Below are 23,493 nucleotides of genomic sequence, written 5' to 3'. Positions count from 1 at the left end.
CCCAGCCACCCACTCTACAGATGCCACGCATAGACTAAACGAAGATATGTTGGAGCGCGTTGCCAACTAGGGAAAAAACATCAACCGACCTGGGTTGAAGCGATTCAGTTGGGGTTGGGGACTATACTGTCAGAAACAGCAGAAAAACAAAATATGTGTTGTTATATTTTTGAGTAGTGAAGCGGAAAGAGAAGTCGCCTAGTCATTCACTTCCGTGTTATTAGTAACGTTTACGCTCAGTGTCATTGCTATAATAGTGATGATAATATTATTTTACAGCACTTATAGTACTGTTCATGCCTCGATAAACCCGTTAAAACGATACATTCCGATATGCTACACATAAACCAATTAACCAGTCGCAGTTCCCCAGATGGTCGCTCCCGTACCAAATACAATGGCAATAACACCTGTAAGTAATACAGCGTATGTAGTAAGATAATAAAACGGACCCACCTTCTGCCACGTAAAGCCACCGGAATACATCACCAATAAGGCGGGAAATAGGAAACCCAGCGATCCACCAGAGATGGAACCAGCCAATCCCAGCACAGTTGTGATTTTGGGGATGAATAAGCCACACAGCAACATGACGACAGAGAGAGTAACAACGGCAATGCAATGCTTCCAGAAGGCAACCTTGTCGGCATCCCATCCCACGACATCATACAGTGCATTGCGGCAAGCCATAGCGAGAATAGCGTATGATACGCATAGCTTGACGAGCACACCAACGAAACCGACCATAATTGCAGGTTCATTCACTGGGTCATACATCAGAAGCACAGATCCAGTAACAGCCCCACCAAAATCCATGTAACCAAAGAAGGCTGTCATTACGTACAATGTGAAGCAGATAGCCAACACATAGGACGGCGCTAAACAGTAATGGTAATGGGGTACACCCATTAGACCGATGCGCCCTTCGTCAGCAGCAGATTATTTGGCTCTCGTGCATCACGAACAGTAGTGCGTGCGTTAACCCTTCCTCTTCCCCATTGTCGCGACACCCCATGAGCTGACGGGTGCCATCTTCCGAGTCCAAGAGACATTACAAGAGACGAGAGTAGATGCATTCGGTTCGGCGTGAAGTGCCGAAGAAACATCCACTTGTGATTGTTTGTTAGAACACATGACTATCCTTAGTTTTCAACCTTATGAAGGAAGGCTCTGTGTATTTGTACATCCAGCTAATAACTGTCTACTGCCATGCAGCCGCGGCAAGGAACAAAACAAAGAACGTACCAGACACCATTTTCCAGGAGTTGCGCGGCCGCGTTCATGATTCAGGGTAAACACAATGCATACATATCAGCCCTGGAGACGCAATGGGAAACAGACCACAGTGGTGTTCAACGGGTACATGGATTTGTAACATATATGCATACTGCCAACTTTGCTTGTAGCTCCGATATTGGTACAATCATCAAACGCCAACAGGTAACCTGCTGAAAAGAAGGAACTAAGGGATGTCCGGGTCACCCATCGCTAACATTTGTGCTGCAACAGAGAGCGTAAAGAATATGAGGAGGAAGGAAAGCAAAGGGAGAGTAGATAAAGAAGGAGATCAAGAACGAATCCTAGGGGAACAACGATCAGCATGCTCAGATGATCCTTCTCTGACAATATGCACGCACGTTTTATAGCTTCCCGGAACATCCCTAGTCGGGTGCTGTGTTAGTGGGATTAAGTTACAACAACAAAAAACAGTGAAGTTAACGGAGCGAGAAGCGCCACCATTCATATGCACCCGAGTGGTGTGCAACTCGAAGAGTGACTTACTTGGAGACTCACCAAAAAAAAAATAAAGACGAGTAACCAAGAGACATCGACGCTTTTCTCCCTTATTACTGACGTCGCTCCGAAAGGAGTTAAAACACACACAAAAAGGCTGCTACCGCTGAAAAGATTGGCTATATCAATAAAATATTAAATGAGACAGTAATGGATAATTGCACCACAGCCTGTATCCCTGCGTCCTTACACTATCTCCCTCTGGTTGGGCCGGAGGTACACGTTTTCGAGTGAGCATACCGGAAGAGGAGTAAATCCAATAATGATAATACGTACGCATTAAAACATAATAAAAGGGGAGGAAAACATCTCACGAGCCCAATAGGGCTTTAGAGAGCATATGCCCAATGATATTTGCTCGACACGGGGCATGTATGGAGAAGGACGAGTGACGCCCCACTTCTATCGTTACCACTCCACTGCGACACTGTACACGGTAGCGCCTGTACCAAATACGCATAATGCCACCCCTGCAAACAGCACTGCATATGTCGCAAGGTAGTGGCACCATCCAACCGTCTTCAGGGACCAGCCCCCGCCATACATGATGAATAGCGAAGGGAGGATGAAGGCAAGAAAGCCTCCACAAACAGCCCCAACGAAGCCAAACACCGTGTTTATGGTTGGGATGAAGAGACCGCACAATAAGATAACCGCAGAGAGGGAGATCACAAAAACGCAATGCTTCCAGAAGGCGACCTCGTCGGCATCCCACCCAACAAAACTATACAGTGCATTACGACAAGCCATTGCCAGCAATGCATATGACGCACACAGCTTGACGAGCACACCAACGAAACCGACCATAATTGCAGGTTCATTCACTGGGTCATACATCAGAAGCACAGATCCAGTAACAGCCCCACCAAAATCCAGGTAACCAAAGAAGGCTGCGAAAATGCACAGCACGAAGCATACGGCCATGGCGATGGCTGTGTAGGCTGTAAACCTGTGCACGTTGGGTTGCGGCATGCCCAAGTATACTTCGAACGAATTCGCTTGGCAGAGAAAAGCGAACATGAAGACGCCCGGACCTTCCACTGCTTTATTTCCTGTGCCAAAGAGGTGAATGCCTTCATCACCTGGGGCACCAGTCAAATGCACTTTTTTGATGTTGTCGGGTAATCCATTCATGTACGAATGCACCACGATAACGACAACAAGGTAGCAGATGGATGTAATTCCTATGGTTGATATGTAGCGGAGTGTGTTTACGCTGCGGGGTATTACAAGTGGGAGCATGAAACATAGCCAGATGATGGACGTTAGCAATCGGTTGCCTGACTTCTGCTTCAGGAAATCTGGAGCGTTGGTACCCTTTAGAATGGCACTCAGGATATCACCCACGGCAATGATAAACGCCACGCAGGCGCCAAAGGTATTGAGCGCACGCAGCACGCCAGTAAGGTAAGCGGACCATGGACCCAGCAGCGCCCTCGACATGCCTTCGTAGGACTTTAGACCGTGCCTTTCTATCTGCGTGGCGAGGCAGTAGAGCGAGTATATGGAAAGAAAAACAATAACTGTAGGATACACAAACATCATCACCAGACCGCTGCTATTAGCTGCTGCGGGAAGACCGAGGATGCCGGCACCGATGCACATGGCAGCGAGATTGAACACCGTGGAGACCAAACCACCCGGCGGTATCACTTTTTTGACGCACTCCATGAATGGCTGCGAACGTTCCCCCCCCGAAGCGGTCAATTGGTCTCTGTCATTGTTTTCACCAACCTTGTCACCTGTTGCCTCCGGTGATCCATGTGGGATTGAGGAACCTGTTGCCGCACCCTCAGTGGCCCCCGCCTCAACGGAGTCTGGTGGGTTCGTGAGCCTCCAGGAATCAGGCGCAGTGGTTCCGTCAGGATGCATAAGAGGCGCTGTCTGTCCTGCTTTTGTGCCTTTGGAAAGTCTAGAAGAAATTGGGGAGAAAAGGTACAGCGAATGGGACTGAGGGAGATGCCCACGCAATGTGAACGAAGTCGACTGTCCTGGTGTTAAGAACCAAAGAGCCAGGGACGGAGTGATGATACGAAGAAGTTTAAACATGTGATCAGACAACCCAAATTTACCTTTTCTCGGAATAAAAAAAAATAATTGCAACAATACAACTAGTTTACATCATACAACAGGATTAACCCCACGCTAAAATAATAATTGACATAACAAAAACAGTAAGAAAAAAAATAGATAATGAAATATCGGTCGAAGAACAGTGTGCGAGAACTGGAGACAGATGGCGTTGTCCCAGCCACCCACTCTACAGATGCCACGCATAGACTAAACGAAGATATGTTGGAGCGCGTTGCCAACTAGGGAAAAAACATCAACCGACCTGGGTTGAAGCGATTCAGTTGGGGTTGGGGACTATACTGTCAGAAACAGCAGAAAAACAAAATATGTGTTGTTATATTTTTGAGTAGTGAAGCGGAAAGAGAAGTCGCCTAGTCATTCACTTCCGTGTTATTAGTAACGTTTACGCTCAGTGTCATTGCTATAATAGTGATGATAATATTATTTTACAGCACTTATAGTACTGTTCATGCCTCGATAAACCCGTTAAAACGATACATTCCGATATGCTACACATAAACCAATTAACCAGTCGCAGTTCCCCAGATGGTCGCTCCCGTACCAAATACAATGGCAATAACACCTGTAAGTAATACAGCGTATGTAGTAAGATAATAAAACGGACCCACCTTCTGCCACGTAAAGCCACCGGAATACATCACCAATAAGGAAGGAAGAATGAAACCCAGCGATCCACCAGAGATGGAACCAGCGAACCCCAGCACAGTTGTGATTTTTGGGATGAATAAGCCACACAACAACATGACGACAGAGAGAGTAACAACGGCAATGCAATGCTTCCAGAAGGCAACCTTGTCGGCATCCCATCCCACGACATCATACAGTGCATTGCGGCAAGCCATAGCGAGAATAGCGTATGATACGCATAGCTTGACGAGCACACCAACGAAACCGACCATAATTGCAGGTTCATTCACTGGGTCATACATCAGAAGCACAGAGCCAGTAACAGCACGACCAAAGTCCATGTAACCAAAGAAGGCTGTCATTACGTACAATGTGAAGCAGATACCCAATGCAATTGCAGATGCAATTACGAACCTTCCCACGGACCGGTTTGTCATGTTCTCATAAACTTCAAGTGCGACAACTTGGCACACATATGCGAACATTATCACCCCAAGACCTTCGATGGCTCTGTTCCCACTGTTAAACAATATAATCTCAGCATTGTCATCCTTTCCCACACTGACGTTCTTGATATTTTCCGGTAACCCATTCATGCATGAGTGCACTACAATGGCGATGACGAGGTACACCATGAAACTGACGGCGATGGTTGAAACATAACGTAGGGAGTCAATGTGCCGAGGTATTACAAGTGGAAGCATGAAGCATAACCACATGCCAATTGTAAGCAGCCGGTTGCCTGACTTCTGCTTCAGGAAATCCGGAGCGTTGGTACCCTTTAAGGTAGCACTCAGGATATCACCCACAGAAATCACATATGCCACACATGCACTAAAGCCATGGAAAGCACGAACAACAGCTACGTAGTACTCTCCCCAGCGACCCAGCAGGACACGGGCAACTCCTTCGTACGTGTACACATTAGTCTTATCAGCAACCACTGCGAGATTGTGCATTGTAAACACAGACATTGCCGTAATGATAATAAGATAAATCATCGCCATCACAAGCCCACTGCTGTTGGCGGCAGAAGGCAAGCCAATGATACCGGCACCAACAGATGAAGCGGCAATGTTGAAGGCGCTTGCGGCGATACCTCCCGGTGGGATGATAGTTGCCATAAATAAACTCACCCTGGCAAAGCAACCACCACTATTCTTTAGTTCATTTTGGGAAAGGGGTGCCTCAGGATTTGGGTTCACAACTTCTGCGCTGCCATGATCATCCTGAGGATAAGTGGCTGAGTTGGGTGGTTGGGCATTGATGCTGGTCATTTTCTTTTGGTGGTTAAGTGTCTTTGTGGTTATACACTTGATGGATATAGAAAATATGAGGTAAGGGGAAAGTAATAATGTTAAGGGGAACAAAACGGCTTAGCGAGTGGAGAAGTAGCATCGGAGTGTTACACATACACATAAGGGTTAACTGCCTAGAGACGTTACTTGCTACGGTGGCAGTGCAGACGCATCTTAGGGAATAGCGGCCAGCGTTCTTGGCATCGTTGTTAACTCATCCCACACTCTGAAACTTGCCACAGCCATAGTACTATGGAACGCTCACTCCGAGCACATAATGGTGCTAGTACAATTACCAAATGCAGTTAATAACAGAGCAATTAGCCTTTCCGCGTGATCTGCATCATTGGAATCACTTGCATGCTCATGCTCCACTGTGTTAGCAAATCTGATAGTGCCCCTGTTCCATTAGTGTTATTTGGTTTGCACAACGTGGTAGCATGTATCAAGAATCCTTTATGTACATCTTAAGCAAGAAGAAAGAGACGAAAGAGATACTATGCGACAGAAGCTTACAACAACTACCTTTGTGGGCAGCTGCTAATGTTTCTGTAGTATATTAGGGAGCATACAACAAAATATGTAGAAAATAATTACCCACCGGCCCTACAAGCGCTTTTCGTTAAGCAGTTGTGCTTCACGCACAACCATTAAAAAAATAAAATAATACGGATAGGGAGGGCGTTACAAAGAAAAAATAGTGTACGAAGGATGGAAAGAAAGTAAATATAACACAATGTCCCCTCTTCGCACTTGAAATTCCCTTCCTAAATGGAGAAACACTCGTGTCGACACGAACAAAGGAAATAATTGACAAAATAAAATAACGTTTTGGAGAGGGGAACCGTGTTTGAAATACGTGTTGGAACGGATAAATGAGAGAAGGTATACGATTTGTCGGTGAGAGAAACGTTAAATTAATTTTCTTCGTTTTTTAAACACTTAAGCACACTTTTATTCCTGCATTGCACAGGTATCACATTTCTAACCTGCCGTTTTCGGGTAACAATTCACATGTGCGACTGGCCTCTTGCTGTAGAATGCATTCCTGTGCGCAGAACCTACGCTAATCATCCCACAGTAACTGCCCAAATGGTAGCACCTGTGCCAAATACGGCTGCGATAACACCTGTGATCAGTAGAACATAAGTGGAAATGTAATAAAAGGGACCAACCTTTTGCCACGTAAAGCCACCAGAATACATGAAGAATAGCGCAGGAAGAATGAAACCCAACAATCCACCAGAGATGGAACCAGCGAACCCAAGAACTGTGTTGATCTTTGGGATGAATAAGCCACACAGCAACATGACGATAGAGAGAGTAACAACGGCAATGCAATGCTTCCAGAAGGCAACCTTGTCGGCATCCCATCCCACGACATCATACGATACATTCCGATATGCTACACATAAGCCAACTAACCAGTGAAAGTTCCCCAGATAGCGCACCCCGTGCCAAATACAATGGCAATAACACCTGTAAGTAATACAGCGTATGTAGTAAGATAATAAAACGGACCCACCTTCTGCCACGTAAAGCCACCGGAATACATCACCAATAAGGAAGGAAGAATGAAACCCAGCGATCCACCAGAGATGGAACCAGCGAACCCAAGAACTGTGTTGATCTTTGGGATGAATAAGCCACACAACAACATGACGACAGAGAGAGTAACAACGGCAATGCAATGCTTCCAGAAGGCAACCTTGTCGGCATCCCATCCCACGACATCATACAGTGCATTGCGGCAAGCCATAGCGAGAATAGCGTATGATACGCATAGCTTGACGAGCACACCAACGAAACCGACCATAATTGCAGGTTCATTCACTGGGTCATACATCAGAAGCACAGAGCCAGTAACAGCACGACCAAAGTCCATGTAACCAAAAAAGGATGTCATTACGTACAATGTGAAGCAGATACCCAATGCAATTGCAGATGCAATTACGAACCTTCCCACGGACCGGTTTGTCATGTTCTCATAAACTTCAAGTGCGACAACTTGGCACACATATGCGAACATTATCACCCCAAGACCTTCGATGGCTCTGTTCCCACTGTTAAACAATATAATCTCAGCATTGTCATCCTTTCCCACACTGACGTTCTTGATATTTTCCGGTAACCCATTCATGCATGAGTGCACTACAATGGCGATGACAAGGTACACCATGAAACTGACGGCGAACGTTGAAACATAACGTAGGGAGTCAATGCGCCGAGGTATTACAAGTGGAAGCATGAAGCATAACCACATGCCAATTGTAAGCAGTCGGTTGCCTGACTTCTGCTTCAGGAAATCCGGAGCGTTGGTACCCTTTAAGGTAGCACTCAGGATATCACCCACAGAAATCACATATGCCACACATGCACTAAAGCCATGGAAAGCACGAACCACAGCTACGTAGTACTTACCCCAGCGACCCAGCAGGACACGGGCAACTCCTTCGTACGTGTACACATTAGTCTTATCAGCAACCACTGCGAGATTGTGCATTGTAAACACAGACATTGCCGTAATGATAATAAGATAAATCATCGCCATCACAAGCCCACTGCTGTTGGCGGCAGAAGGCAAGCCAATGATACCGGCACCAACAGATGAAGCGGCAATGTTGAAGGCGCTTGCGGCGATACCTCCCGGTGGGATGATAGTTGCCATAAATAAACTCACCCTGGCAAAGCAACCACCACTATTCTTTAGTTCATTTTGGGAAAGGGGTGCCTCAGGATTTGGGTTCACAACTTCTGCGCTGCCATGATCATTCCGAGGATAAGTGACTGACGTTGGCGACTTGGTCTTGATGCTGGTCATTTTCTTTTGGTGGTTAAGTGTCTTTGTGGTTATACACTTGATGGATATAGAAAATATGAGGTAGGGGGAAAGTAATAATGTTAAGGGGAACAAAACGGCTTAGCGAGTGGAGAAGTAGCATCGGAGTGTTACACATACACATAAGGGTTAACTGCCTAGAGACGTTACTTGCTACGGTGGCAGTGCAGACGCATCTTAGGGAATAGCGGCCAGCGTTCTTGGCATCGTTGTTAACTCATCCCACACTCTGAAACTTGCCACAGCCATAGTACTATGGAACGCTCACTCCGAGCACATAATGGTGCTAGTACAATTACCAAATGCAGTTAATAACAGAGCAATTAGCCTTTCCGCGTGATCTGCATCATTGGAATCACTTGCATGCTCATGCTCCACTGTGTTAGCAAATCTGATACTGCCACTGCTTACACATGTGAAACCTAAAGTCATTTGTCAAAATTATCTCTCAGCCTGTGCACTCAAGGATAATAGTTGTGCCAGGATGGCTGCGACACCAGTCTATTTTATTTGTGTACTTTCGCATACTTTTGGAGACCAGAAACAAGGGGTAAAGGATAGGGGAAGAAGATTATATAAAGTAGAGTTGAAGGAGGCACCGGCACAATGCAGACGGGGAGGAATCGATTTAGTATTGAAAAATAGTAGCCACTGCTTTGGTTCATTAGTGTTATTTGGTTTGCACAACGTGGTAGCATGTATCAAGAATCCTTTATGTACATCTTAAGGAAGAAGGAAAAGATGAAAGAGATACTATGCGACAGAAGCTTACAACAACTACCTTTGTGGGCAGATGTTAATGTTTCTGTCGCATATTAAGTAGCATACAACAAAATATGTAGAAAATAATTACCCACCGGCCCTACAGGCGCTTTTCGTTAAGCAGTTGTACTTCAAGCATTGCTGTTGAGCAGACAATAAAAAATACAAAAAAAAGGTAAAAGACGAAAAGAAACCAATTCTACCACAATAACCCCCGTTTGCGTCTTACATTCCTTTCCTAAATGGAGAAACATTCGTATCGACACGAACAAAGGAAATAATTGACAAAATAAAATAACGTTTTGGAGAGGGGAACCGCGCTTGAAATACGTGTTGGAGCGAACGAATGAGAGAAGGTATACGATTTGTCGGTGAGAGAAACGTTAAATTAATTTTCTTCGTTTTTTAAACACTTAAGCACACTTTTATTCCTGCATTACACAGGCATCACATTTCTAACCTGCCGTTTTCGGGTAACAATTCACATGTGCGACTGGCCTCTTGCTGTAGAATGCATTCCTGTGCGCAGAACCTACGCTAATCATCCCACAGTAACTGCCCAAATGGTAGCACCTGTGCCAAATACGGCTGCGATAACACCTGTGATCAGTAGAACATAAGTGGAAATGTAATAAAAGGGACCAACCTTTTGCCACGTAAAGCCACCAGAATACATGAAGAATAGCGCAGGAAGAATGAAACCCAACAATCCACCACAGAAAGATCCAGCGAATCCCAGCACAGTTGTGATTTTGGGGATGAATAAGCCACACAGCAACATGACGACAGAGAGAGTAACGACGGCAATGCAATGCTTCCAGAAAGCAACCTCTCTGAAGTCCCACCCGATGACATCATACAGCGCATTGCGGCAAGCCAATCCCAAAAGTGCATACGATACGAACAACATCACGAGCACACCAACGAAACCGACCATAATCGCTGGGTAGTTCACAGGGTCGTACTGTAGGAGCACAGAGCCGGTAACGTTGCGACCAAAATCCATGTAACCAAAGAAGGCTGTCAGTGCATACATGGGAAGACACATACCCATCGCAATGATGACAACCAGAACGAACTTACCCACCGAACGGTTTGTCATGTCCATATAGACCTCATACGCGGTAATATGAAAAAGATAGGAAAAGATGAACACCCCAAGACCTTCGATGGCTCTGTTCCCACTGTTAAACAGTATAATCTCAGCATTGTCATCCTTTCCCACACTGACGTTCTTGATATTTTCCGGTAACCCATTCATGCATGAATGCACCACCACTACAACCACAGTATAAATCATGAGGATAAACGCGATGGTTGAAACGTGACGTAGGGAGTCAATGTGCCGAGGTATTACAAGTGGAAGCATGAAGCATAACCACATGAGGGATGTCAATAGCCGGTTGCCTGACTTCTGCTTCAGGAAATCCGGAGCATTGGTACCCTTTAAGGTAGCACTCAGGATATCACCCACAGAAATCACATATGCCACACATGCACTGAAACTGAAGAAAGTACGGGCTGCAGCAGTGCAAAATGCACCCCATGGACCCAGTAGTGCACGGGCAACTCCTTCGTATGTACGAATGTTTGTTCTTTCAGCGGCGACACCAAGAGCATATATGGAGAAAATAGTCATGGCGGTAATGATAATAAGATAAATCATCGCCATCACAAGCCCACTGCTGTTGGCGGCTGCTGGCAAGCCAAAAATGCCGGCACCAATGGTAGTTGATCCGATGTTGAAGGCACTTGCGGCGATACCTCCCGGTGGGATGATAGTTGCCATAAATAAACTCACCCTGGCAAAGCAACCACCACCATCTTTCCGTTCCTCTGGCTGTGGGCGTTCCACCTCAGCATTCGCTTGCCCAGCTTCTGCGCTGCCATGATCATCCTGAGGATAAGTGACTGACGTTGGCGACTTGGTCTTGATGCTGGTCATTTTCTTTTGGTGGTTAAGTGTCTTTGTGGTTATACACTTGATGGATATAGAAAATATGAGGTAGGGGGAAAGTAATAATGTTAAGGGGAACAAAACGGCTTAGCGAGTGGAGAAGTAGCATCGGAGTGTTACACATACACATAAGGGTTAACTGCCTAGAGACGTTACTTGCCACGGTGGCAGTGCAGACGCATCTTAGGGAATAGCGGCCAGCGTTCTTGGCATCGTTGTTAACTCATCCCACACTCTGAAACTTGCCACAGCCATAGTACTATGGAACGCTCACTCCGAGCACATAATGGTGCTAGTACAATTACCAAATGCAGTTAATAACAGAGCAATTAGCCTTTCCGCGTGATCTGCATCATTGGAATCACTTGCATGCTCATGCTCCACTGTGTTAGCAAATCTGATACTGCCACTGCTTACACATGTGAAACCTAAAGTCATTTGTCAAAATTATCTCTCAGCCTGTGCACTCAAGGATAATAGTTGTGCCAGGATGGCTGCGACACCAGTCTATTTTATTTGTGTACTTTCGCATACTTTTGGAGACCAGAAACAAGGGGTAAAGGATAGGGGAAGAAGATTATATAAAGTAGAGTTGAAGGAGGCACCGGCACAATGCAGACGGGGAGGAATCGATTTAGTATTGAAAAATAGTAGCCACTGCTTTGGTTCATTAGTGTTATTTGGTTTGCACAACGTGGTAGCATGTATCAAGAATCCTTTATGTACATCTTAAGGAAGAAGGAAAAGATGAAAGAGATACTATGCGACAGAAGCTTACAACAACTACCTTTGCGAGCTGCTGTTAATGTTTCTGTCGCATATTAAGTAGCATACAACAAAATATGTAGAAAATAATTACCCACCGGCCCTACAGGCGCTTTTCGTTAAGCAGTTGTACTTCACGCATTGCTGTTGAGCAGACAATAAAAAATACAAAAAAAAGGTAAAAGACGAAAAGAAACCAATTCTACCACAATAACCCCCGTTTGCGTCTTACATTCCTTTCCTAAATGGAGAAACATTCGTATCGACACGAACAAAGGAAATAATTGACAAAATAAAATAACGTTTTGGAGAGGGGAACCGTGTTTGAAATACGTGTTGGAACGGATAAATGAGAGAAGGTATACGATTTGTCGGTGAGAGAAACGTTAAATTAATTTTCTTCGTTTTTTAAACACTTAAGCACACTTTTATTCCTGCATTACACAGGTATCACATTTCTAACCTGCCGTTTTCGGGTAACAATTCACATGTGCGACTGGCCTCTTGCTGTAGAATGCATTCCTGTGCGCAGAACCTACGCTAATCATCCCACAGTAACTGCCCAAATGGTAGCACCTGTGCCAAATACGGCTGCGATAACACCTGTGATCAGTAGAACATAAGTGGAAATGTAATAAAAGGGACCAACCTTTTGCCACGTAAAGCCACCAGAATACATGAAGAATAGCGCAGGAAGAATGAAACCCAGCGACCCACCACAGAAAGAACCAGCGAATCCCAGCACAGTTGTGATTTTGGGGATGAATAAGCCACACAGCAACATGACGACAGAGAGAGTAACGACGGCAATGCAATGCTTCCAGAAAGCAACCTCTCTGAAGTCCCACCCGATGACATCATACAGCGCATTGCGGCAAGCCAATCCCAAAAGTGCATACGATACGAACAACATCACGAGCACACCAACGAAACCGACCATAACTGCTGGGTAGTTCACAGGGTCGTACTGTAGGAGCACAGAGCCGGTAACGTTGCGACCAAAATCCATGTAACCAAAGAAGGCTGTCAGTGCATACATGGGAAGACACATACCCATCGCAATGGTGACAACCAGAACGAACTTACCCACCGAACGGTTTGTCATGTCCATATAGACCTCATACGCGGTAATCTGAAAAAGATAGGAAAAGATGAACACCCCAAGACCTTCGATGGCTCTGTTCCCACTGTTAAACAATATAATCTCAGCATTGTCATCCTTTCCCACACTGACGTTCTTGATATTTTCCGGTAACCCATTCATGCATGAATGCACCACCACTACAAGCACCATGTAAATCATGAGGATGAACGCGATGGTTGAAACGTGACGTAGGGAGTCAATGTGCCGAGGTATTACAAGTGGAAGCATGAAGCATAACCACATGAGGGATGTCAATAGCCGGTTGCCTGACTTCTGCTTCAGGAAATCAGGGGCATTGGTACCCTTTAAGGTAGCACTCAGGATATCACCCACAGAAATCACATATGCCACACATGCACTGAAACTGAAGAAGGCGCGGGTTGCAGCGGTGTAATATGCACCCCATGGACCCAGTAGTGCACGGGCAACTCCTTCGTATGTACGAATGTTTGTTCTTTCAGCGGCGACACCAAGAGCATATATGGAGAAAATAGTCATGGCGGTAATGATAATAAGATAAATCATCGCCATCACAAGCCCACTGCTGTTGGCGGCTGCTGGCAAGCCAAAAATGCCGGCACCGACGGTAGTTGATCCGATGTTGAAGGCACTTGCGGCGATACCTCCCGGTGGGATGATAGTTGCCATAAATAAACTCACCCTGGCAAAGCAACCACCACCATCTTTCTGTTCCTCTGGCTGTGGGCGTTCCACCTCAGCATTTAGGTTCACAACTTCTGCGCTGCCATGATCATCCTGAGGATAAGTGGCTGAGTTGGGTGGTTGGGCATTGATGCTGGTCATTTTCTTTTGGTGGTTAAGTGTCTTTGTGGTTATACACTTGATGGATATAGAAAATATGAGGTAGGGGGAAAGTAATAATGTTAAGGGGAACAAAACGGCTTAGCGAGTGGAGAAGTAGCATCGGAGTGTTACACATACACATAAGGGTTAACTGCCTAGAGACGTTACTTGCTACGGTGGCAGTGCAGACGCATCTTAGGGAATAGCGGCCAGCGTTCTTGGCATCGTTGTTAACTCATCCCACACTCTGAAACTTGCCACAGCCATAGTACTATGGAACGCTCACTCCGAGCACATAATGGTGCTAGTACAATTACCAAATGCAGTTAATAACAGAGCAATTAGCCTTTCCGCGTGATCTACATTATTGGAATCACTTGCATGCTCATGCTCCACTGTGTTAGCAAATCTGATACTGCCACTGCTTACACATGTGAAACCTAAAGTCATTTGTCAAAATTATCTCTCAGCCTGTGCACTCAAGGATAATAGTTGTGCCAGGATGGCTGCGACACCAGTCTATTTTATTTGTGTACTTTCGCATACTTTTGGAGACCAGAAACAAGGGGTAAAGGATAGGGGAAGAAGATTATATAAAGTAGAGTTGAAGGAGGCACCGGCACAATGCAGACGGGGAGGAATCGATTTAGTATTGAAAAATAGTAGCCACTGCTTTGGTTCATTAGTGTTATTTGGTTTGCACAACGTGGTAGCATGTATCAAGAATCCTTTATGTACATCTTAAGGAAGAAGGAAAAGATGAAAGAGATACTATGCGACAGAAGCTTACAACAACTACCTTTGCGAGCTGCTGTTAATGTTTCTGTCGCATATTAAGTAGCATACAACAAAATATGTAGAAAATAATTACCCACCGGCCCTACAGGCGCTTTTCGTTAAGCAGTTGTACTTCAAGCATTGCTGTTGAGCAGACAATAAAAAATACAAAAAAAAGGTAAAAGACGAAAAGAAACCAATTCTACCACAATAACCCCCGTTTGCGTCTTACATTCCTTTCCTAAATGGAGAAACATTCGTATCGACACGAACAAAGGAAATAATTGACAAAATAAAATAACGTTTTGGAGAGGGGAACCGCGCTTGAAATACGTGTTGGAACGGATAAATGAGAGAAGGTATACGATTTGTCGGTGAGAGAAACGTTAAATTAATTTTCTTCGTTTTTTAAACACTTAAGCACACTTTTATTCCTGCATTACACAGGTATCACATTTCTAACCTGCCGTTTTCGGGTAACAATTCACATGTGCGACTGGCCTCTTGCTGTAGAATGCATTCCTGTGCGCAGAACCTACGCTAATCATCCCACAGTAACTGCCCAAATGGTAGCACCTGTGCCAAATACGGCTGCGATAACACCTGTGATCAGTAGAACATAAGTGGAAATGTAATAAAAGGGACCAACCTTTTGCCACGTAAAGCCACCAGAATACATGAAGAATAGCGCAGGAAGAATGAAACCCAGCGACCCACCACAGAAAGAACCAGCGAATCCCAGCACAGTTGTGATTTTGGGGATGAATAAGCCACACAGCAACATGACGATAGAGAGAGTAACGACGGCAATGCAATGCTTCCAGAAAGCAACCTCTCTGAAGTCCCACCCGATGACATCATACAGCGCATTGCGGCAAGCCAATCCCAAAAGTGCATACGATACGAACAACATCACGAGCACACCAACGAAACCGACCATAACTGCTGGGTAGTTCACAGGGTCGTACTGTAGGAGCACAGAGCCGGTAACGTTGCGACCAAAATCCATGTAACCAAAGAAGGCTGTCAGTGCATACATGGGAAGACACATACCCATCGCAATGGTGACAACCAGAACGAACTTACCCACCGAACGGTTTGTCATGTCCATATAGACCTCATACGCGGTAATCTGAAAAAGATAGGAAAAGATGAACACTCCAAGACCTTCGATGGCTCTGTTCCCACTGTTAAACAGTATAATCTCAGCATTGTCATCCTTTCCCACACTGACGTTCTTGATATTTTCCGGTAACCCATTCATGCATGAATGCACCACCACTACAAGCACCATGTAAATCATGAGGATGAACGCGATGGTTGAAACGTGACGTAGGGAGTCAATGTGCCGAGGTATTACAAGTGGAAGCATGAAGCATAACCACATGAGGGATGTCAATAGCCGGTTGCCTGACTTCTGCTTCAGGAAATCAGGGGCATTGGTACCCTTTAAGGTAGCACTCAGGATATCACCCACAGAAATCACATATGCCACACATGCACTGAAACTGAAGAAGGCGCGGGTTGCAGCGGTGTAATATGCACCCCATGGACCCAGTAGTGCACGGGCAACTCCTTCGTATGTACGAATGTTTGTTCTTTCAGCGGCGACACCAAGAGCATATATGGAGAAAATAGTCATGGCGGTAATGATAATAAGATAAATCATCGCCATCACAAGCCCACTGCTGTTGGCGGCTGCTGGCAAGCCAAAAATGCCGGCACCGACGGTAGTTGATCCGATGTTGAAGGCACTTGCGGCGATACCTCCCGGTGGGATGATAGTTGCCATAAATAGACTCACCCTGGCAAAGCAACCACCACCATCTTTCTGTTCCTCTGGCTGTGGGCGTTCCACCTCAGCATTTAGGTTCACAACTTCTGCGCTGCCATGATCATCCTGAGGATAAGTGGCTGAGTTGGGTGGTTGGGCATTGATGCTGGTCATTTTCTTTTGGTGGTTAAGTGTCTTTGTGGTTATACACTTGATGGATATAGAAAATATGAGGTAGGGGGAAAGTAATAATGTTAAGGGGAACAAAACGGCTTAGCGAGTGGAGAAGTAGCATCGGAGTGTTACACATACACATAAGGGTTAACTGCCTAGAGACGTTACTTGCTACGGTGGCAGTGCAGACGCATCTTAGGGAATAGCGGCCAGCGTTCTTGGCATCGTTGTTAACTCATCCCACACTCTGAAACTTGCCACAGCCATAGTACTATGGAACGCTCACTCCGAGCACATAATGGTGCTAGTACAATTACCAAATGCAGTTAATAACAGAGCAATTAGCCTTTCCGCGTGATCTGCATCATTGGAATCACTTGCATGCTCATGCTCCACTGTGTTAGCAAATCTGATAGTGCCCCTGTTCCATTAGTGTTATTTGGTTTGCACAACGTGGTAGCATGTATCAAGAATCCTTTATGTACATCTTAAGCAAGAAGAAAGAGACGAAAGAGATACTATGCGACAGAAGCTTACAACAACTACCTTTGTGGGCAGCTGCTAATGTTTCTGTAGTATATTAGGGAGCATACAACAAAATATGTAGAAAATAATTACCCACCGGCCCTACAAGCGCTTTTCGTTAAGCAGTTGTACTTCACGCACAACCATTAAAAAAATAAAATAATACGGATAGGGAGGGCGTTACAAAGAAAAAATAGTGTACGAAGGATGGAAAGAAAGTAAATATAACACAATGTCCCCTCTTCGCACTTGAAATTCCCTTCCTAAATGGAGAAACACTCGTGTCGACACGAACAAAGGAAATAATTGACAAAATAAAATAACGTTTTGGAGAGGGGAACCGTGTTTGAAATACGTGTTGGAACGGATAAATGAGAGAAGGTATACGATTTGTCGGTGAGAGAAACGTTAAATTAATTTTCTTCGTTTTTTAAACACTTAAGCACACTTTTACTCCTGCATTACACAGGTATCACATTTCTAACCTGCCGTTTTCGGGTAACAATTCACATGTGCGACTGGCCTCTTGCTGTAGAATGCATTCCTGTGCGCAGAACCTACGCTAATCATCCCACAGTAACTGCCCAAATGGTAGCACCTGTGCCAAATACGGCTGCGATAACACCTGTGATCAGTAGAACATAAGTGGAAATGTAATAAAAGGGACCAACCTTTTGCCACGTAAAGCCACCAGAATACATGAAGAATAGCGCAGGAAGAATGAAACCCAACAATCCACCAGAGATGGAACCAGCGAATCCGAATACGGTTGTGATTTTGGGGATGAATAAGCCACACAGCAACATGACGACAGAGAGAGTAACGACGGCAATGCAATGCTTCCAGAAAGCAACCTCTCTGAAGTCCCACCCGATGACATCATACAGCGCATTGCGGCAAGCCAATCCCAAAAGTGCATACGATACGCATAGCTTGACGAGCACACCAACGAAACCGACCATAATCGCTGGGTAGTTCACAGGGTCGTACTGTAGGAGCACAGAGCCGGTAACGTTGCGACCAAAATCCATGTAACCAAAGAAGGCTGTCAGTGCATAAATGGGAAGACACATACCCATCGCAATGGTGACAACCAGAACGAACTTACCCACCGAACGGTTTGTCATGTCCATATAGACCTCATACGCGGTAATATGAAAAAGATAGGAAAAGATGAACACCCCAAGACCTTCGATGGCTCTGTTCCCACTGTTAAACAATATAATCTCAGCATTGTCATCCTTTCCCACACTGACGTTCTTGATATTTTCCGGTAACCCATTCATGCATGAGTGCACCACCACTACAACCACAACATATATCATGAGGCTGAATGCGATGGTTGAAACATAACGTAGGGAGTCAATGTGCCGAGGTATTACAAGTGGAAGCATGAAGCATAACCACATGAGGGATGTCAATAGCCGGTTGCCTGACTTCTGCTTCAGGAAATCAGGGGCATTGGTACCCTTTAAGGTAGCACTCAGGATATCACCCACAGAAATCACATATGCCACACACGCACTAAAGCAGAAGAAAGTACGGGCTGCAGCAGTGCAAAATGCACCCCATGGACCCAGTAGTGCACGGGCAACTCCTTCGTATGTACGAATGTTTGTTCTTTCAGCGGCGACACCAAGAGCATATATGGAGAAAATAGTCATGGCGGTAATGATAATAAGATAAATCATCGCCATCACAAGCCCACTGCTGTTGGCGGCTGCTGGCAAGCCAAAAATGCCGGCACCAATGGTAGTTGATCCGATGTTGAAGGCACTTGCGGCGATACCTCCCGGTGGGATGATAGTTGCCATAAATAGACTCACCCTGGCAAAGCAACCACCACCATCTTTCTGTTTTTTTGTCTGTGGGCGTTCCACCTCAGCATTCGCTTGCCCAGCTTCTGCGCTGCCATGATCATCCCGAGGATAAGTGGCTGAGTTGGGTGGTTGGGCATTGATGCTGATCATTTTCTTTTGGTGGTTAAGTGTCTTTGTGGTTACACACTTGATGGATATAGAAAATATGAGGTAAGGGGAAAGTAAGAATGTTGAGGGGAACAAAACGGCTTAGCGAGTGGAGAAGTAGCATCGGAGTGTTACACATACACATAAGGGTTAACTGCCTAGAGACGTTACTTGCTACGGTGGCAGTGCAGACGCATCTTAGGGAATAGCGGCCAGCGTTCTTGGCATCGTTGTTAACTCATCCCACACTCTGAAACTTGCCACAGCCATAGTACTATGGAACGCTCACTCCGAGCACATAATGGTGCTAGTACAATTACCAAATGCAGTTAATAACAGAGCAATTAGCCTTTCCGCGTGATCTACATTATTGGAATCACTTGCATGCTCATGCTCCACTGTGTTAGCAAATCTGATACTGCCACTGCTTACACATGTGAAACCTAAAGTCATTTGTCAAAATTATCTCTCAGCCTGTGCACTCAAGCATAATAGTTGTGCCAGGATAGCTGCGACACCAGTCTATTTTATTTGTGTACTTTCGCATACTTTTGGAGACCAGAAACAAGGGGTAAAGGATAGGGGAAGAAGATTATATAAAGTAGAGTTGAAGGAGGCACCGGCACAATGCAGACGGGGAGGAATCGGTTCGTCATCGATATGTTATTTTCTTTGATTGTTGCCATTGAGGGTATTGGCATATAATACCCATTTTTATGATGGATCGAGACGCCCTTATTGCTGTGTAGTTATTGTGGCACTTTGCAGATAATTGAAGTTACGAAAGAATTATTATATTTCGATGTTCAATGAGGCGTTTCAGCCACTCTACAGATGCCACGCATAGACTAAGTGAAGATATGTTGGAGCGCGTTGCCAACTAGGGAAAAAACATCAACCGACCTGGGTTGAAGCGATTCAGTTGGGGTTGGGGACTATACTGTCAGAAACAGCAGAAAAACAAAATATGTGTTGTTATATTTTTGAGTAGTGAAGCGGAAAGAGAAGTCGCCTAGTCATTCACTTCCGTGTTATTAGTAACGTTTACGCTCAGTGTCATTGCTATAATAGTGATGATAATATTATTTTACAGCACTTATAGTACTGTTCATGCCTCGATAAACCCGTTAAAACGATACATTCCGATATGCTACACATAAACCAATTAACCAGTCGCAGTTCCCCAGATGGTCGCTCCCGTACCAAATACAATGGCAATAACACCTGTAAGTAATACAGCGTATGTAGTAAGATAATAAAACGGACCCACCTTCTGCCACGTAAAGCCACCGGAATACATCACCAATAAGGCGGGAAATAGGAAACCCAGCGATCCACCAGAGATGGAACCAGCGAACCCAAGAACTGTGTTGATATTCGGGATGAATAGGCCACACAACAACATGACGACAGAGAGAGTAACAACGGCAATGCAGTGCTTCCAGAAGGCAACCTTGTCGGCATCCCATCCCACGATGCTGTACAAGCCGTTGCGACAAGCCATTCCAAGCAATGCATATGACGCACATAGCTTGACGAGCACACCAACGAAACCGACCATAATTGCAGGTTCATTCACTGGGTCATACATCAGAAGCACAGAGCCAGTAACAGCACGACCAAAGTCCATGTAACCAAAGAAGGCTGTCATTACGTACAATGCGAAGCAGATACCCAATGCAATTGCAGATGCAAGGACAAATCTTCGCGGAGAACGGTCTGTCATGTCCATGTATATCTCCACTGCGACGACTTGGCACACATAAGCGAACATGAATACTCCAAGACCTTCGATGGCTCTGTTCCCACTGTTAAACAATATAATCTCAGCATTGTCATCCTTTCCCACACTGACGTTCTTGATATTTTCCGGTAACCCATTCATGCATGAGTGCACTACAATAACGATGACGAGGTAGATAATGAAACTGACGGCAATGGTTGAAACGTGACGTAGGGAGTCAATGTGCCGAGGTATTACAAGTGGAAGCATGAAGCATAACCACATGAGGGATGTCAGCAGGTGGTTGCCTGACTTCTGCTTCAGGAAATCCGGAGCATTGGTACCCTTTAAGGTAGCACTCAGGATATCACCCACAGAAATCACATATGCCACACATCCACTGAAGCCATGGAAAGCACGAACTCCAGCGAGACAATATGAAGCTCCACGCCCAAGCAACTTGCCTGTTATTTCCTCGAACGTGCGAGCACTTGATTTATCAGCAACCACTGCGAGATTGTGCATTGTAAACACAGACATTGCCGTAATGATAATAAGATAAATCATCGCCATCACAAGCCCACTGCTGTTGGCGGCAGAAGGCAAGCCTACAATGCCGGCACCAATGGTTGAAGATGCAATGTTGAAGGCACTTGCGGCGATACCTCCCGGTGGGATGATAGTTGCCATAAATAGACTCACCCTGGCAAAGCAACCACCACCATCTTTCCGTTCCTCTGGCTGTGGGCGTTCCACCTCAGCATTTAGGTTCACAACTTCTGCGCTGCCATGATCATCCTGAGAATAAGTGGCTGAGTTGGGTGGTTGGGCATTGATGCTGGTCATTTTCTTTTGGTGGTTAAGTGTCTTTGTGGTTACACACTTGATGGATATAGAAAATATGAGGTAGGGGGAAAGTAATAATGTTAAGGGGAAAATTGCGTACCAACACTGTTGTTTGCGCGTGTTTTGGCTTAAACGTTTCTGTTGGCACCGTGTACTTTTTCGTGGTACTAAGCGAATTGTTAAATGCCTCGACGGAACATAATTATTGGAGTGCATGTACTGTTTAGAATACCTTGGAGGCCCTGCTCTTCGGTGTTGACTGTTGAAGGTATATTTGTAGTATAAGCGGTTCAACCCTTATTTCATCCGATGAGCGTGTTGTATTCAACATTTCCGGGTTGCAGATTATTCTTTTTGTTTTTTTCCCCTTCCTTGTACTCCTCTCCCCCGCACCCAATGGACTGCTTTCTGCCGACCGAGAGATGATGACACTCATCCCAATGTATGCTCAGTGGTGTTTACGTGTGTTGGTCATTTTCGTTTCTGCGGTGGTACCACCTCTCCAACGATTCATGCTTGAAGTGATAGGCGCATATGTGTACAATCCACTCCGTGTGCTCTCCGGTGACCGTTCTACGACCTAATTGCTTGTACCGCGGGGGGGGGGGGCACTGACAGGTTACGGTGTCTAAATGGCCGTTGGGCAGCATCACACTCCGGTGAAACGTTTTGTTTTTTACGGGTAGCTCGTGAGAGTGTAAACGATGGGTACAGTGAGTACCTCGCACGTCGGTGAACAGTGCGCTCGGTTGTGCGCGGCTTTTGTGATGCATGTTGCTCATAAAAGAGACGTTGCCAGTTAAGCGACATGTATCTTTTTACCGTCCACAACTAGCGAATGGGGGTGGACATGACCCTAAACACTGATCAATTACATTGGAACCGGCAAACATCGCACGCAAAATCAAAGTTCTTTTCTAAACCCTTGTTGTGCCTCCGTGGCTCACTGCCGTTCTACCTGAATACAAATTGTCGCCCCTACGATGGTGGGTAGCAGAGCAGCTGGGCGACCCTTCATTTTCTTTCCAACTTTCTAGGCGCCGTAACCGTCCGCAGGTGGAGTTGGGCATTGACAGGGGTCTTTGGTGTGAAAAGTTCCGTCAATATCCGTCACCGCATTGTAGAAACCTGTTATCACTGTTCACCCGCAGCATTTGGTGCGAAAATTTTCTCGAACAGCTAACCGTGCAAGCAAGAAAAGGACTGAAAATAGTGTGGTCAACCCTAAAGAACAACACCTCCATTCGCATGATGTGCCCCTCCTGCATCTTCCGGTTATTCTCGTTACCAGATCCCACAAGGTGTACAAACCTGTTTGCATGCATGGGCCCGCATGCACACAGCGGAAGCACATGTATTCACTCCCTGTCTCACATTTTTTGGCTACCTGAGAACATAAGAAGGGGCAGAAGGGAAAAGGATATGCTTTTGCAGCGGAAGGTCCATCGAAAGGTTACTATTATCTTAACGAAGTTTAACGCAGTCCATGACGTCATGAGATGTGATTCATCTTGTGACAAAGGCGCTGCCACATCGACTTTTATTGGGAAGCATATGTACAAACGGTTTCACGAGGGAGGGGTTATTCAAAACAGAACAATAACAACGACAACTAAAAAAAGG

At 45.4% G+C, this 23,493-nt stretch overlaps 8 protein-coding genes and 2 pseudogenes across 8 annotated transcripts, besides 1 other annotated feature; all 10 read right to left on the bottom strand.

The window, feature by feature from the left end:
- Nucleotides 1-23,493: part of a sequence feature (sequence corresponds to BAC RPCI93-30P3) that runs on past both edges of the window.
- On the bottom strand, nt 352-909 carry Tb927.8.7690 (annotated as a pseudogene).
- Tb927.8.7680 (amino acid transporter, putative) lies at nt 2,203-3,843 on the bottom strand (the record flags this gene model as incomplete). Its single annotated transcript, XM_842503.1, has 1 exon — nt 2,203-3,843. The coding sequence occupies one exon, from the start codon at nt 3,841-3,843 to the stop codon at nt 2,203-2,205; it is 1,641 nt and encodes a 546-aa protein (XP_847596.1).
- Tb927.8.7670 (amino acid transporter, putative) lies at nt 4,392-5,792 on the bottom strand (the record flags this gene model as incomplete). Its single annotated transcript, XM_842502.1, has 1 exon — nt 4,392-5,792. The coding sequence occupies one exon, from the start codon at nt 5,790-5,792 to the stop codon at nt 4,392-4,394; it is 1,401 nt and encodes a 466-aa protein (XP_847595.1).
- On the bottom strand, nt 6,884-7,213 carry Tb927.8.7660 (annotated as a pseudogene).
- On the bottom strand, nt 7,234-8,634 carry Tb927.8.7650 (amino acid transporter, putative; the record flags this gene model as incomplete). Its single annotated transcript, XM_842501.1, has 1 exon — nt 7,234-8,634. One exon carries the CDS (start codon nt 8,632-8,634, stop codon nt 7,234-7,236), a length of 1,401 nt encoding a protein of 466 aa, XP_847594.1.
- On the bottom strand, nt 9,956-11,359 carry Tb927.8.7640 (amino acid transporter 1, putative; the record flags this gene model as incomplete). The annotated part of the gene is made up of 1 exon (XM_842500.1): nt 9,956-11,359. One exon carries the CDS (start codon nt 11,357-11,359, stop codon nt 9,956-9,958), a length of 1,404 nt encoding a protein of 467 aa, XP_847593.1.
- Nucleotides 12,681-14,084, bottom strand: Tb927.8.7630 (amino acid transporter 1, putative; the record flags this gene model as incomplete). Its single annotated transcript, XM_842499.1, has 1 exon — nt 12,681-14,084. One exon carries the CDS (start codon nt 14,082-14,084, stop codon nt 12,681-12,683), a length of 1,404 nt encoding a protein of 467 aa, XP_847592.1.
- Nucleotides 15,406-16,809, bottom strand: Tb927.8.7620 (amino acid transporter 1, putative; the record flags this gene model as incomplete). Its single annotated transcript, XM_842498.1, has 1 exon — nt 15,406-16,809. The coding sequence occupies one exon, from the start codon at nt 16,807-16,809 to the stop codon at nt 15,406-15,408; it is 1,404 nt and encodes a 467-aa protein (XP_847591.1).
- Tb927.8.7610 (amino acid transporter 1, putative) lies at nt 17,901-19,304 on the bottom strand (the record flags this gene model as incomplete). Its single annotated transcript, XM_842497.1, has 1 exon — nt 17,901-19,304. One exon carries the CDS (start codon nt 19,302-19,304, stop codon nt 17,901-17,903), a length of 1,404 nt encoding a protein of 467 aa, XP_847590.1.
- On the bottom strand, nt 20,467-22,086 carry Tb927.8.7600 (amino acid transporter, putative; the record flags this gene model as incomplete). Its single annotated transcript, XM_842496.1, has 1 exon — nt 20,467-22,086. The coding sequence occupies one exon, from the start codon at nt 22,084-22,086 to the stop codon at nt 20,467-20,469; it is 1,620 nt and encodes a 539-aa protein (XP_847589.1).

This window comes from Trypanosoma brucei, chromosome 8, assembly GCF_000002445.2.
Source record: "Trypanosoma brucei brucei TREU927 chromosome 8, complete sequence".
Classification (NCBI taxonomy): Eukaryota; Euglenozoa; class Kinetoplastea; order Trypanosomatida; family Trypanosomatidae; genus Trypanosoma; species Trypanosoma brucei.
Note: the sequence above shows the minus strand (reverse complement) of the source record. Positions and strands in the feature narration are given on the sequence as shown.